This window comes from Myxine glutinosa, chromosome 8, assembly GCF_964187855.1.
Source record: "Myxine glutinosa chromosome 8, kmMyxGlut1.1, whole genome shotgun sequence".
Taxonomy (NCBI): domain Eukaryota; kingdom Metazoa; phylum Chordata; class Myxini; order Myxiniformes; family Myxinidae; genus Myxine; species Myxine glutinosa.
The window spans coordinates 2911000-2928407 of record NC_136268.1 but is presented as its reverse complement, the minus strand read 5'-3'; the positions used below and the strand labels follow the sequence as shown (position 1 = coordinate 2928407).

The following is a 17408-nucleotide window of genomic DNA, read 5'->3' as shown; positions in this document are numbered from 1 at the left end:
ATTAATTATTTATTGATCAATAAATTAATTATTTAATTTTTTCATTAATGACATTTAATTAAATTTCTAAAAGTTACATCTTCGGATGAAGCACAAGTGGTTCAGTTATGCTATTAGCCAATTGATTAAGAAAATATTTTATGACAATCTTTTATTGTTTTTAATTATGCAATTAATCAATCAAATATTGTGCACCTCTCCCACCCAATACAGTCTCGATGAGCTGAACGGCTTTATTGCCGGATGCCGAAGGCGCCCGTTTTGGCCCTGTCTGGGATCGAGAGCCCGTTTTGGCCCCGTCTGGGATCGAGAGCCCGTTTTGGCCCCGTCTGGGATCGAGAGCCCGTTTTGGCCCCGTCTGGGCTCGAGAGCCCGTTTTGGCCCCGTCTGGGCTCGAGAGCCCGTTTTGGCCCCGTCTGGGCTCGAGAGCCCGTTTTGGCCCCGTCTGGGCTCGAGAGCCCGTTTTGGCCCCGTCTGGGATCGAGAGCCCGTTTTGGCCCCGTCTGGGCTCGAGAGGCCGTTTTGGCCCCGTCTGGGATCGAGAGGCCGTTTTGGCCCCGTCTGGGATCGAGGGCCCGTTTTGGCCCCGTCTGGGACCGAGGGCCCGTTTTGGCCCCGTCTGGGACCGAGGGCCCGTTTTGGCCCCGTCTGGGACCGAGGGCCCGTTTTGGCCCCGTCTGGGACCGAGGGCCCGTTTTGGCCCCGTCTGGGACCGAGGGCCCGTTTTGGCCCCGTCTGGGACCGAGGGCCCGTTTTGGCCCCGTCTGGGACCGAGGGCCCGTTTTGGCCCCGTCTGGGACCGAGGGCCCGTTTTGGCCCCGTCTGGGACCGAGGGCCCGTTTTGGCCCCGTCTGGGACCGAGGGCCCGTTTTGGCCCCGTCTGGGACCGAGGGCCCGTTTTGGCCCCGTCTGGGACCGAGGGCCCGTTCAATGCTTTTTGCCTTGGAAATAAACTTTTAAAGTTGATGTTTAAGAACTTCTTCACGCATAAAGTAAATGGAAAGGGCATTGGGACACAAAACACAAATGAAGAGTTTTGCTTATCAACATGTTCTCTTGCCCTTCCATATTTTACCATTCATCCTCTTTCTTTACCACCTACTTTAGGGCAATTCCTCCGTCATCATGGTGATGTGGCATTTCCAAGGAAATGCCGAAACTCCTTCATCCTCAAGGCCAGATCGTGAGCGCTTTGCGTCCTACACCCCTGCACACGGGAGCAGCTTAATCTCGCTGCACGCAAAGTGGGCATCCTTGCCTGCATCAAAGTTGGGGCCGACGGAAGACAGCGACGGAACGCTGCAACTGTTGGAAACAAGTCGTGCCAATGCTGGAACTTACTTCTGTGAGTTCACGGTTTACCCAATGGGAAAGAAGATCGTTATGGTGGAAATGGAGCTTCAAGTGATAGGTGAGGGTTTTGAAGCATTTTTGTTTATGTTTGGGTTCGGAGTTGTACTTGGTATGTGAAAGACCACAATGGCTGGGATCAAAATCAATGCTTGTCGATATCATTAGGGGGATATCTTATGAAGAAGTCACAATTGCATAAATTAAGCTGGTTTAAAAAAAATGGAAATCACCTCAAAGAAGACAAAGAGCCACTCCAGGTAAGGAGCTAAGGTAAATATAAGGATAAAGCAAAACAAAATTTAGATAAAGATATGGATAAAGCAAAAAAAACAAAATAAACTGGAACTGCACTCTTCAACGTCGTGACAACTCACACGTGAACTCGCACATCGTGACATCGACCGATATGCCTCCGCCCACACTATAACACTTGCACCAAGTTTGATTTAAATCTCTTCAGCTATTTTCAAATATTACATTTTTACCTGACATGACCTTTGATGCTGAAATCTAATCGGTTCATCTTTTCCTCATAATACATACTTGTACCAACTTTGGTCAAATCCCATCACTAGTTCACAAGTTATCGTGGTAACAGGATTTTTACCTCCCATGATCTCTGACCTTTGAACTTGTGACTCCAAAATCTCATCAGCTGTTCTGAAGTTATCGTGGTAACAAAATCCTACCATGGACGGATGGACGGACGGAGGGACGGATAAACGGACAATGTTAATGTTTGCTTTCTTCAGATGTCTTTTCACAACGTCTTTGTAACATATAACAATAGCCTTTGTCCTCCAGGTACACGTTTGCCCACCTTCAGCTCACCATAAAGTAAACAAATTTGAGAGCCGATGCTCTGGTTTATGAATGACGTGACCTGTCCATCTGAATTGGGCAAATGTAATTAATGCCTCAACACTGGGTATCCCAGCTCTCCTTTGGACTGTGGTATTGGGGACTAGGTCTTGCCATTTGATTCCTAAAAGCTGCCTCAGATGTCTTGATTGCAAGCTTATGAGTTTCTTCATGTGGCTCCTGTAGAGAGTCATAGCTTCCACTGAGTACAGAAGTGCAATCATCACGACAGCACGACAGACCTTGATCTTGGTTGTAGTTCGGATGCCATTTTGGGACCAGAGACGTTTTGGTCAGGCTTCCGAAAGCTTTTGATGCTGCAACTTCGGCATCAGTTGAGTTTTCATGTGTTACTGCACTCCCAATATATGTATAGGTGTTAGCACATCTAAGGGCTTCTCCTTTGACAAGTACTTTGGGTTGAATATTCGTGTCAATGATTGACGAGATTCTCCATTTCTCCATTGACTTCTCCATTAACAAGATTCAACTTTGGGTTGAATCTCAATTCTTTTCACAAAGCTCGGAACAAGTGTGTGTCTACCCTCAGGAGAGCAAGGAAACACCATCTCTCAACTCTCAAGACTGAACTCTCAAACCTGAACTCTCAAACCTGTCCCCCTCCTCCAAATCCTGGTGGCTGTCTGGTCAAATCTGTTTCTGGGGTTTGTTCCCCCTCCATCCCCTCCCTTACCTCAAAGGGCTGCACAGCCGACGCCGCACATGACAAAGCCGAATGCCTCAACTCGGTGTTTGCCTCAAAATCTTGTGTCCCAAACCCATCTCTCTCTGTACTCACCTTACCTAGTCGAACCCAGCTGATCCTGGGCTTTGTGTCCTTCTCTCCTGACAAAGTGAAGATGTTTCTGTCAATCCTCGACTCTGATTCTGCAACTGGACCAGACGGCATCAGCCCACGGGTCCTAAAATCCTGCTCTGCCGCTCTATCTCGCACTCTCTCTGTTCTCTTCACCCTCTCTTTTGCTCAAGGTCAGCTGCCATCTGCTTGGAAATCAGCAAACATTACCGCTTTACACAAAAAAGGTGCAAAAACAGATCCTTGCAACTACAGACCAATCAGCCTGCTTCCAATTATCAGCAAGGTCATGGAATCCATCATCGCTTCTGACATCAAATCCTTCCTCTTCTCCAATGCCTTTATCTTGGATCATTAATTTGGATTCAGACCAGGTCATTCTACTCTGGACATGCTGCTTCTGCTGTCTCAACAATGGATGGAGGTCCTCAATGACAAACAGGAAATTAGAGCTGTCTTCCTTGACATATCACGTGCTTTCGATACGGTCTGGCACCCCGCTCATTTCTCCATGGAAACCTCCATGCATGACTTGTGGACTTCCTCTCTGGTTGTAGTCAACGTGTGGCCCTGAATGGATTTCTCTCATCTCCCCTGCCTGTTCTGGCTGGAGTTCCCCAAGGTAGTGTTCTGAGCCCTGTGCTTTTCCTGGTCTTCATCAATGATCTCTCCGACTCTCTGGAAAACCTTCTCTATCTCTTTGCTGATGACTCCACTTTCTGCCGCTCCATATCTCATCCCTCAGATCGGCAGTCTGCAGCCTCCTCACTCTCTACAAACCTGGACAAAATCACAGACTGGTCAAACAAGTGGAACATGTCTTTCAATCCTGACAAATCTCACACTCTTACTATGTCTCTCCGAAAAAACCGTCTGGACAACCCTCCCATATACTTTCTGAACAATCCACTCCAAGAAGTTCTGTCACTCAAGCTTTTGGGTCTCACTATCTGCCATGATCTTTCCTGGGAAAACCACATTTCCAACCTGGCCTCCAAAGCCAGTCGCTGACTGGTCATCATCCGTCGTGCGAAGTCCTTCCTTGGCACTTCTGAGCTCCTCACCACATAGAAGACTTTCATCCACAGCTCAATGGAATGCTGCTCTCCCCTCTGGGCTGGTGCTCCTTCCTCACACTTAGCTCATCTTCACGGTGTTGAAACCAAAGCTTTCAGAATCATTGGAATCTCCTGCGATGAAGCTAACTCCGAAGGCCTTTCACTCACTCACCGCAGGCAGGTTGGTGGTCTTTCTTTCTTCTACCGACTCCTCTCCGGCCTAGCTCCCCCAGCTCTGTCTGTGCTCTGTCCCCCAAATATTCCTGCAGGCCACAGAAGAGTTGCCTGCAACCCTCTTATGGTTAAACTGCCAAAATCAAGGCTCTCTATTCACCTTCACTCTTTCATTCCTCTTTTTCCCCACCTCTGGAACAAACTCCCTCGCTCTATTCAATCCCACTCCTCCCTCCAGGTCATTAAAACAGCTGTTCACCACCATCTCTTGTGTTCCCCCAGTAGGTGATAAATGTTGCTTCTGGGACACCTCCGTTTAACATGGGAAATCCCTATCTAATGTCATTTACCCCCCTGTTTAAAAAAAAATCATAAACACCTCTATTTCTCCCTCTATGAACCTATAATCCTTCTCGCCTTATGAACCTATAATCCTTCTCGCCTTATGAACCTATAATCCTTCTCACCTTATGAACCTATAATCCTTCTCGCCTTATGAACCTATGATTTTCTTCCTTTATGAACCTATAATCCTTCTAGCCTTATGAACCTATGATCATTCTCACTTCCATGTAAATTTTACGCTATTCCCCCCACTACCCCCTTAATGTAGTTCCTTAGACCACTCTGCTAATGAGCCTATAAATATATTATCTCTTTCTAACTTTTTTAAGAGTTCCATTCTCCTATAGAACTCATCCCCATCAAGTATATTTATAAAGTATACAGGTTCCTTAACCTTTTGTTGTGAAAGTATAAAGTGGTATGTTTCACGGAGGGTTCTTGTTTGACCTCCTCCTCTCCCACATACCATTTTAAAATTATAATATTTATTATCCGATTGATAACCATTAAAGTTCTCACTCCACTCTAATATATTTTTCTTCCCACCCTCCATTACCCCACTTAACAAATGAATACGTTTATCCGTCTTGAGCACCTTCTGACCAGTGATTCTCTCAACCTCTTGAATCTGATATTTTTCACATTCGTTATGTTTTCCATTTATATACCAAGGTTGATTACACCTCCACTCTTTAGTCTGGTTGATACTTGGTTCTATCATTTATATAATAGTAAAAAAGGTGGCGGTAGCCCGTTAAAATCCCTAACCCCCCTTTTTAACTTATCACTTATATATATATATATCTTATATACTTATATAACCATAAGGGAGACGATCAATTCCATTTTCTAAAATAAACCTCTTATCATCAAAAGCCCCCAATGCTTTCTTATTCACCTCTTCTGAATATAATTGATGTTTATAACTTCTTATTCCATTAATCTTTCTAAACTCTTCTTTCTTTGTTGTTAAACAGTTATAATAATCCTTAAAGTTTATTGTTTCTTTAATGACATTTTTCTTTATACCTTTTAACTTCTTATCAGTCTTTTCAACGTTATTCACAATGTATTTATAAGCATAAGCCTTCGACCTCAATCCCACAAATTCACTCATAACATTTCCTCCCAATTCATCCTTGAACTTTCCAATCACCTTTTTATTTTTAGAAGAGAACAACTCACTCTCTGGACTGTAATTACTTGTATCATAGATATTAATGTCCTTTTTCATATCTGAATAAACATCATCAGTATTAATTTTCAAAATAAAACTATCAGTATCCATATACAACAATGACACATTATCCTTATACTTTGATTTTAGATTAATATAAAAGTAATCATACATTAATGACTTTGACAAGTCAAGAATTGATGTTCCAATGTAAATAGGTTTGTCCATTTCAATACTCTCTTTAACCAAATGGATCGCACAAAAGTTCTCAGTAAAGACCTCAGCTCTAGTAAAACTCGGTCTATTAATTAATTTTGATGCTTGTTCCCAAGATGTTGCTAGTCTGATATTTTGTCTTTTCCTCACATTCTCCATGGTCTTACCAAAGACCGCATTATTCATTAATTTATAAAAGTCTTTCTCAAAATCTGTTTTTGACTCTGTTCTTCTTTGTGTATTAAAATCAATGTACCCCTTTAACCAATGACTTTGATTGAACTTTAGAACCCTGTGGATCTTCTCTACTCTTAGACCTTTTGATAAATATTGTCGCAAATTTCTTTGGTGTAGTACATAATTTTTCTTGTTATATAATGTAGTAAGTAATTTTTCTGTTGATTCACCTATATCAAACGATCGTTGATAATCACTCAACCATTCTTTCTTTGGACTTTCTTTCTCACAAGCAAATGGAAGATCTTTATGTTTGATATGAAGTTCTTCAGGATATTTTAAATCAACCTCAAAATAATAACCAACCTTTGAATCATCCAATTGTTTTTGTGTAGAGATACATACATCTTGTAAAACCTTTGTGTAGTCTTTTTCCTTTACCCATCTTAGTTTCCCATAAGGAAGAGCTTGAGACATTGCCCAGCCATACAAGTTGTTTGCGTCATAGTACATCAAGTAAGAACTCTCTTTCGTTGAATCATAATTTGGAAGATATTTGTTATTTGCTTTTGAGTAGCTGCTCGAGCATACTTGTGAAATTCCACCTCTTTTTGCCTTTTCAATCATCAAAAGCATATCGACATCGGTTATCAAATCCAAATCTTGTTTTGTCATTTTCAACATCGCGCTCCAAGCCAATCCAGGTGCTGTGTAGTAGTGAGCAGGATCCAATCCATATCCAGTGCGACAAACAGATCTAAAGGCTTCAAATACATCGGCCAATAAAAGCACATCAGTTTTGAGATACAAATCGTGATACTCACCAAGATTCTTGATGTTATATTTTTCCCAAACATTTTGTGCGTGTACATAATCTTTATCAGATATATGACTGTTGTTTAATTTGTTATCGAAATTTTCTTTTAAAGGAAGTTGTGTTTCATTGAATCTCTCAAATGAGTCCATATAGTCATAGGGGTAAATTCCCTTTTGTGTTAGAAAATCTTTATCTGAAAAATACTCTGAAAGACATGGAAACTCTTTTAGATTTTGAACCAAGTTAGCCAATGGACTTGCCATGAATTTAAATGTATCAAGAAATCTGATATGAGTAATAGGAGATGTGTGAATTGTTTTTGTGAATGAAATGTATTTCTGATCTGTGTTAGGAATTGCTGAAATGTGTCCAGATGTCTTTGAAAGTTCATTAATAAATAGATGCGTATCATAATGAGCATTGTTATGAAGAAAGACAGGAATGAAAGAGGGGAGTTGATAATTAATATTACAACTTTGATGAGCTGGACCTCTATATTTACCAGTGAGATGACAATGATCTCTAACCTTTAGACCTTCACCAATTTTTTCCTCACAAATATGACAAACATTGTTTTTTCTAAATTCCCTTTTCTGTTCACTCGTCAAAGACATTGGTTTATTAGTTTCTCTCATTATCTTGGTTAATCGGACACAGTCTTTTTCTAGTCGTTTCACAAACTCCTCTGGGGTATTTGAGCCTCTATACTCCTCTAACTTGTTATATTTATCACCAACGGATGATTTGATATAATAACAAAAACCGCAAGGAGTATGTTTTTGATATTTATTTGTGTATGAATCTTTTGGATCTGGAGAAGCAGTATCTATTTTTTCTAGAATACTTTCAAAATCAGCATATATAACAAATGGATGTTTGATCTTTTTCTTTTCATCTTTGAATGTGATATTTGAGCCTTCTTTAGGCATATTGATTACCGTTGATTTATGTTCACCACAATAATTTGAATGTTTATCTAATCTTTCTTGTGTATGGAAGAAGTTAAGACAACGCAAACAAATATATATTTTATTTGTTCTTTTACATACTTGTGGTTTTATTAATTTAGCAATATCTTTAATGTATGTATAATGTGAATTTTCCTCTGAATTAAAATATAGAAGATTAATATGAGTTTGTTTACAATTGTCAGAAAGCTTTAAAACCTGAATGCTGTTTGTTTCTGTTAGACCATAAACATTAACTGATAAATTATTTATCTTTTCAAATTTAGGAATATCATTTAAAGCCATCGGAAACTTTAGATCTTTCGTATTTAATGTATTCTCATATTTTTTATAATGAGATACTCTTTCATCATGAAAATGTGGAGGATGTAAGTGTGCTAGAATAGACCAGAGAAAACATTTATTGTCTTTATTTTTGATATTGATAACTGCTTTTCTATTTTTGATAACACTGGGTAAATCAATGTAGGAAGAAGCTTTTAGAGGATCTGATTTAAGAATATGAATGTCTATGTAAATAATTTTTCCTATATTGAATCCACTTCCTACGATTGAATTATCCACATCTTGCTCTTGTTTAATAAGTTCATCATAGACTCCTGATGTTTTAAAATCTTGATATGAAGATATAAAGTGTGGCTCAGTTCTCATGTATGGTGTATCTATAACTCCTTCGTCCTTTGTCATTTCTAATTTTACTCCCATATAAAATTTAAGTGGTTTCATTTCTTTTAGTGTTTTTTCAATCAACGTTTGAACAACAGGTTTAACTCTTTCTACAGCATCAACTATAGACTCTGGTTCAGGAGGTTTGAAGTTAAAGACTCTTATTTTAATATGTTCTTTGAATGCGCCATCAGAGTTTTTAGTTGTGATAAAATTTGATAAATGTAGAATTGTTTTAAGATGTATTTCGAAGCCTTTCTTGAGGATATTTTTATTACATGCAGAACAGTGTTTTGTTTCCTTCTGAATAGGAGATAGTAGGTGAAGTAGATTAAATGTGTGTTTGTTAGTTTTAAGGTGTCTTTTGTATTGTTTATATTCTTGTTCACAAACATCGCAATACGTTGCTTTGATCATATTTATTTATATAGTAAAATTATACTTAAAACAAAGTGCCTTTTTTAGAGGCTTTTTAAAAGATGAAACTGTGCTTAAAGTAAACACCTTTGAGCTTTTCAACTCGTTTTATGTATATAACTTTACTTAAAGTAAAACACCTTTGAGTTTTTCAACTCGTTTTATGTATATAACTTTACTTAAAGTAAAATACCTTTGAGCTTTTCAACTCGTTTTATGTATATAACTTTACTTAAAGTAAAACACCTTTGAGCTTTTCAACTCGTTTTATGTATATAACTTTACTTAAAGTAAAACACCTTTGAGCTTTTCAACTCGTTTTATGTATATAACTTTACTTAAAGTAAAACACCTTTGAGCTTTTCAACTCGTTTTATGTATATAACTTTACTTAAAGTAAAACACCTTTGAGCTTTTCAACTCGTTTTATGCATATAACTTTACTTAAAGTAAAACACCTTTGAGCTTTTCAACTCGTTTTATGTATATAACTTTACTTAAAGTAAAACACCTTTTTTTTTTTTTTTTTTTTTTTTATTTATTATTTTTTTTTTTTTTATTTATTTTTATTTTTTTTTATTTTATTTTATTTTATTTTATTTTTTTTTTTTTTTTTTTTTTTTTTTTTTTTTTTTGTATACAAGATCGAGGCTCGTGAAAGAGCTAACAATAATCACAAAAAAGACAAACCAACTCCTCTCTGGGGGAGCAAGGCCAGAGAGGAGTCGGTAGAAGACAGAAAGACCACCAACCTGCCTGCGGTGAGTGAGTGAAAGGCCCTCGGAGTTGACTACATCGCAGGAGATTCCAATGATTCTGAAAGCTTTGGCCTCAACAGCGTGAAGCCGAGCAAGGTGTGAGGCAGGAGCACCAGCCCAGAGGGGGGAACAGTATTCCATTGAGCTGCGGATGAAAGCCTTGTATGTGGTGAGGAGCTCAGGTGTGCCAAGGAAGGACTTCGCACGACGGAGGATGCCCAGTCGGCGACTGGCTTTGGAGGCGAGCTTGGAAATGTGGTTTTCCCAAGAAAGATCATGGCAGATAGTGAGACCCAAAAGCTTGAGCGACAGAACTTCTTGGAGAGGATTGTTGAGAAAGTAGATGGGAGGGTTGTCCAGTCGGGCCTTTCGGAGAGACATCGTAAGAGTGTGAGATTTATCAGGATTGAAAGACATGTTCCATTTGTTTGCCCAGTCTGTGATTTTGTCCAGGTCTGCAGAGAGTGAGGAGGCTGCAGACTGCTGATCTGAGGGATGAGGAATGGAGCGACATAGAGTAGAGTCATCAGCAAAGAGATAGAGAGGATTTTCAAGAGAGTCAGAGAGATCATTGATGAAGACCAGAAATAGCACAGGGCCCAGAAAGCCAGAAAATAGCACCTTTGAGCTTTTCAACACGTTTTATGTATATAACTTTACTTAAAGTAAAGCGTCTATGTATTAGCCAGAAAGTTTAGATACTCTAGTTCATCAATTTCAATTTCACTATCTGAGTCATCAATAAAGCTACTCTCATAACTATCATTTGAACACAAACTATTAGTATCATAACTATCTTCAGATCCTAGACTCTCAGTATAATAACTCTCAGAGTATTGACTGTTAATATCACTCATTTACATACCATTAAACTTCCATCAATATCTATATATTTTCTTTCATTAGAACTAATAACCACAATATTTTTTACATTAAATGTTATTTTCAAATAATCTCTAATAATCAGAGTACGGAATGATAGTTCACCACTAATATTCATATTATTAATTTCACCCACATCTTTGGGTCTATTAAAGAATATACAAATGTTTCCTCTAGAATCGTTGATGGTTTTATCATTCATTTTCAAAGCTTCTTTATCAATGATCTTTTCAAGCTTTGAGTAAATTGTTAGTAGTAGTGGAGAAACTTTTGTCAAATTTACTTTAATAGAGTTATTAATTAACATAGCTTGTCCTGTAAATTTAATAAAAGGACACATGTTATTCTCCATTATGGGTTTAATCCAAAAATTTCCATATTTATCTTTGTTCAATTTAACATCTTTGACATATTTTTCTATATCTTCCACCGAAGTAGAGATTGATTGAAATTTGTCTTTTGTGTTTTGAAACATTGTATTTATTAGCTAATAAATTTGCGTTTAGTTTAAGTAAAGTTATATACATAAAACGAGTTGAAAAGCTCAAAGGTGTTTTACTTTAAGCACAGTTTCATCTTTAAAAAAGCCTCTAAAAAAGGCACTTTGTTTTAAGTATAATTTTACTATATAAATATGATAAATTCTGAAGGATATTTAGAATTTCCAGACTCTCCATATGATAAATTAGAGAATTGTCCGGCTTGTGGTAGAGTGGGGCTTAATACAGAATCAGAAGCATATAAACAATGTATTTTCTGTGATTATCTTCTAATTAATGATAATAAAAAATATAGAAAAATATATAACTCTTTTAAATTAGAACCAAAAATGAATTACTTTACAAGATTAATAAGAGAGATGAATGTTAAGTATTATGGGGATAATACACCATTTCTTACAAGGGAAGAGACTATTTGTATTGAGGAAATGTATAAGGGTTTAATGATATTTATTATTCAAAATAATTTTAATGGAAATGTTAATACAAGATACTATATAAACAAAATAATGGATTATTTTGAAATTAAACCTGAACTCAGGATAAAATATAGAGTTTCTCAAAAAACTCAAAAAAAGTTAGATGACTTGTTTTCCAAATATATAAATGAATGATTTTTTACCTGTTTGGGAAAATAAGATAAAATTTAATAACCATAAAAATCTTCCAAATTCATTGAGATGTCTAATAGTCGGTTCAAGCGGATGTGGAAAAACCTGTTTACTTTTAAAGATGCTCCTTAGTCCTAATTTTTTAGATTATGATAATTTAATAATTTTTACAAAGTCAAGTTTTCAACCTGAGTATCAACTACTCTCACAGGGTTTTAATGCGGGTCTTAAAAAGGAAGACATTATCGGTTTATTTAAACTTCAAAACAAACTAAATGATTATAATATTGATGATATAATACAATTATTTTGTGATACACAGAAATCAAAATCAAAACTAAAACCCATAACTTGTATTCTCAGTGATAATACGGATGATATACCTTCACCTCAAGATTTAGATAAATCAAAAAAGAACCTCGTTATCTTTGATGATTGTGTTAATGAGAGAAACCAAACAGTAATGGATAGCTACTATACAAGAGGGAGACATTCTTCTTGTAATTGTATTTATCTTAGTCAGTCATATTTTCAACTCCCTCGGCGCTCAATAAGAAACAATGCTAATACTTTTATTTTATTTAAGTTAAATTCAATAGATACAAATAATTTTTGGAGAGATAATTGTTCTACATTACGTAGTAAGAAGGAATTTGAAAATAATATGAAACACACGATCGGAAAATATAAATATATTGTTGTGAAACAAGATGAGATACTAAATGATATTTTTCAATAAATAAATACAGAAAATGAATACCGAAGAAAGAGTAAGAAAGTTTAAAGAACATCAAGAGTTGCTTTCAAAAGTTGTAAAGCAACAGGAAGACATAAAGAAGAAAAGGAGACAGAAACTAACTGGTGAAGAAGCCTTTGAAAGAAAACAAGAGAAATTTTTTAAACCACTTTTAAAAACTCAACAAACGATTTCACCTACAGTTCCCATGGTAGAATTTACTCCAAAAAAATTTCAAATGCTCAAAGATTTTAGTCAAATGACAGAGCAAGAACTTGGAGAATTAGAATATGATGATGAAGGATTATTTCGGCATCTTGAGAAGGTAAATAAACTTTCCAATTATATTGTAGAAGCTCTTCAAAACAATGAATATTTGAAGGGTTCAAAAACCAGAGCAGGTCTCATTCCAACAGAAGAACCAGCACAGTTCCATCTTGTGAAAGAAAAGTTATTGATATTTAATGATAAATTGGTGTTCTTAAGTTCTGACCAACCAAATGTTGAATTAACCCCAAGATTAATGTTTCTTCTAACAAAAGATGGACATTCTAATTCACCTTATTTTGATGAACCGCTTGAAATGGAAAGAGAGGAAGATAGAGAGTATATTGAGTTGCTAAACACACTTGATTATGGAGTTTCTGTTGCTGGTAAAAGTAAGAAGAATGAGAAGGAGAAACATATTATTGATGCTTTAAGTAAGCTTGGTTCGGGTGTTAGTTTTCTTCCAAATGACCCATCACAATTAGTTAATAGGTTATTATTGTTGTTAGGTAGTAAGAAGGCTGGAAACAACAATTGTTTTAATGAAGCATCCGCCATTTTAGATCAGTTGATGAATATGAAAATAATTAATAAATGTCAATACAAAGATATTTTATTAGATATTAAATAAGATGAGAAGCACAATTCTTAGTTTTAATTTCACAACGAGTGATTACACAGCTTCATTCCCTTACCCACTACAACTTGACCCCAAAAAAGAATATGAGGCTTCTTTGTTGTCAATGGAGACTTATAATACCTTGTTTAATATCACAGAGAAAAACAACAAGTTTAGTTATAATCCAGGAAGTGGATATAAAACTATAACCGTTTCACCCGGTGCTTACGAGATTTCTCAAATATCTTCAGAAGTCTCTCGCCTTATGAAAGAAAAAGGTGATGAACCAAAAAATATTGTAATAGATATTCAAAAACACACTTCAAAATCAACTATTAAACTTAAAAATAATTATAAAGTTGATTTCACCATTGAAAAATCGTTTAGAGAGCTATTGGGTTTCTCTTCAAAAAAGGTTGAAACTAACGGGACGTCTTACAGTGATAATGTCATTCAAATATCCTCCGGTATAAATTCAGTATTAATTCATTGTGATTTGATTGATGGTGCTTATAACGATGGAATAAGAACAAATACAATATTTTCATTCAGCGCATACTCAACCCCGATTGGTTATAAATTTAATATGGAACCAAAAAATCTTGTCTATTTACCTGTGTCAGGAAAAACCATATACAGAGTAAATTTTAGGATAACCGACCAAGATAATCGTATGATATCCTTTAATGATGAAATTATATCCATCAGAATTCACCTACGTGAAGTTTTTCAATAAATAAATAATGGTTATTGTGAGAAAACACGAGTTGGGAAAATATAAAATAATTACAGGGGATGGGATGTTCCTTTCACCATACTATAAGGGTGAAGGTATGTTTCTTGGGAGAGGATACTATAAACCAAAGAGACAACGGGGTGTGGGACATCAATTTAGAAATAAAGGAGATGGGATAATTGATACTCTAATGGGTATTGGTTCAACCATCCTTAAACATAAAGACCTAATTGGTTCAACTGCTTCTGCCGTGGGCTCAGTTGCGGGTGCTATAAAGAGTATAAAAGATGCTCAAAAGGAGTCTCATAAATTACAAGCAATCAAAGAAATTAAAAAAGGTAAAACTCAACTATCTTCACAAGAACGACAAAAAATCATTAAAATACTTGGGTCAGGGTTTCAACAATTTTAATGCTATATAAATACAAGTATGGAAGCGATTGATAGTATCTATGATTTGGATGATACGATTATCATTTCAAACTCCACTAAAAAGGAAGACTATTTTAAGGTAAATGCTATAACAGGAACAGACTGGAATTCAAATGGAACAAAAAGTTTTGAAATAAATAATCAACAAACTTACTTGAATATAGCTGATAGTTTCTTGCTGTGTAAATTTAAATTCACTAAGGCTGCGAATAATACTAATGCTACACTCGTAAATGATTTCTTCTGGAAAATGTTTGACAGTGTCCGCCTGTATATTGGAACACAAGAGGTTGAAGCGGTTGATTATGTCTCTGCTACATCTGAAATGATGAAATTTACACTATATTCGTTTAGTGATAGAATGGGTAAGGGAGCTGTTGAAGGTTTTATTCCTGATATGTCAACGGGAACAAACGCAGACCCTGGTTATAGTCAAAGGAAGTCAATGTATAATGATGACGCAAAAGCAGAGAATAGTTTTACGGTAGCAGTACCTCTGAAAGGTATATTTGGATTTTGTGATTATGATAAAGTTTTGTATGGGCTTAAAATTAGATTTCAACTACAAAGGAATGATAATGTAAATAGGTTGCTTTTTGGGGTTGAAAATGCTTTTGGCGACAATAATAAATTTGTTATTAATGATTTGTGTTGGTATATTAGTGAATATACTCCTAATCTTAAAACGGAAGAGATGTTAAATAGAAGACTTAACTCAAAGAAACCGCTAAATGTATCATACCTTAAAAGAAGATGTCAACACGTTAAACTGGAACACACTACCTACACTTGGAATTTGGGTGTTCTTGAAGGAAAGCCACGATACCTATGGCTCATTTTTAAGAAACCAGATGGAGAGGACGGTACTAATAAGAATAATGCCCTGAGTGATAATGCTAAGGTGAAACAACTTCGGGTTTCTCTTGATGGGACATTTTATCCGCGAGATAGATTGGAAATTGATTGGGAAAAAAATGATTATGCGGAAGCCTACAAGTCCTACCAAAAAGTGTGTGAAAGTAATGGTAATAATGATCCTATTTTGGATATGGTTGCATTTAAAGGTTTATATACAATCTACGCAATTGACCTGAGTTCTCAAAAGGAAACTATAAAGTCTAATCGAGTGGATACTTCTCTATACATTGAAAGAGGGGAGAATGAAGAAGTTGATGCTTATTGTTTGCTTTTGGAGGAAACAGAATTACAGATTAATACAGATAATGGTGTTATGATTAATATCACATAGGTTTTTTCTCATAAATAAATGGTAGGGGTATATGTTAATCAAATCAATCTTAATAAATTAACATCTTGTATTCAAAATCAAAAGCCTTGTATTATTAATGTTAATACAATTCAAAGAAAAGGAGCTGTAAGAATTGATGTTTTACTCACACACACACAAGTAAAAACACTAAATGATGTTGGATCACTTAAAATTAAAATGACGAAACCTATGTTAAAGAAATATTCAATAGACGAGTCAAGAGGAGGATTTCTCCCGTTTCTAATTCCTTTATTTGCTGGTTTAAGTGCGGCGGGAGCATTGACTGGTGGTATTTCAGCAGCGGTAAAAACTGCTAACGAAAGGAAGGCACAACTAAAAGCTCAAAAAGAATTGGAAAGACATAACAAGGAGTTGGAGAAACAAATTAGTGGAAGTGGTGTAATTGTAGATTTTGCTCAAAAACTTGAAAGTCTACCTGATAAAGCTAGATTGTTGGTTGGAGATATGCTTTCCTCTATCGCTCAAGCGGGTGTTAAACTAACTAAACGGGGTAATGGATTGTATCTTTCTCATAAATAAATGGATAAATGGTTTAAACAATTTGGAAAGAATACAACGTCAAATATAGAACTAGCTAAGTATTGTAAAACACTAAAAATTGATAATGTGGTTATTTGTATGAGAGATGAATTAATACATATAAATAAGAATACAAAGAATATTATTATGAATTTAGACACACAGAATGGTTCTCATTGGGTTTGTATTCATAATAGTCAGGATAAATATTATTTTGATAGTTATGGTATGCCACCACCTGTTGAAGTAATACAATTCTTACAGAATGGTGTTTATCAAACATTCCAAGTTCAAGAAATTAATTCTAAATGTTGTGGCCAATTATGTTTATATGTATTATTTCAACTCAACAATAATGAAAATTTTTATGATATCATTTTTTATCTAATATAAATGACCTATGTTGGAAAAGATGGTTCTATCTTTGGAAAATCCTCTCAGGATATTGATTTATCAAATTATTATACAAAGGCACAGGCTGAACGACAAAAATATAGTGTAAGTAAAAATATTAATATGAAGAATACTTATAAATTAATCAATTATCCAAACCCTACAGATGCGAATGACTTGATTAGATTCAGTGATTTATCACAATATATATCTTTAAAGAAAACAGCACGTTTTGTGAAACAAGTAAAATTTACAACCACAACACCTGGTTATACTGACCATACACCTTTCCTCATTGAATTTAACTACCTGCTTACAATTAAATTTTATAAAGAAGGACATTTAGTTAATATGCGAATTAATAAATGGGGGTATGATATGCCTGATTTAGGGTATAATTGGTCTTTTTCAATAAACATAGAAGACCTACATGATTTAAATCAGTCTCGTAAAGAAGAATATTATCCACTTGGTGAAGATAAGGATTTATGTGGAAGTACAATTAGTAAACAACAAATACGTGATTTTAAGAAAATAAAAATATATGATAGTATAGCGATGGTTCGCATGACAAAGAAGGAAGGTAATGAGATAAGGATAGAAAGCCGAGGAATACAA

The 17408-nt window shown here is 35.8% G+C and overlaps 2 protein-coding genes across 5 annotated transcripts in view; one reads left to right on the top strand and one right to left on the bottom strand.

The window, feature by feature from the left end:
• LOC144893208 (uncharacterized) overlaps positions 1-17408 on the bottom strand; it is a 301836-nt gene that overhangs the window by 72933 nt on the left and 211495 nt on the right. The window lies entirely within an intron of this gene.
• The window catches only part of LOC137412854 (nectin 1a), a 46436-nt gene that overhangs the window by 3196 nt on the left and 25832 nt on the right, over positions 1-17408 (top strand). For all 4 annotated transcript variants that reach the window (XM_068098181.2, XM_068098185.2, XM_068098183.2 and 1 more), the window contains exon 3: positions 1108-1411. In XM_068098181.2, the coding sequence (XP_067954282.2) occupies positions 1108-1411 (304 nt within the window). The remainder of the gene's footprint in view (positions 1-1107; positions 1412-17408) is intronic.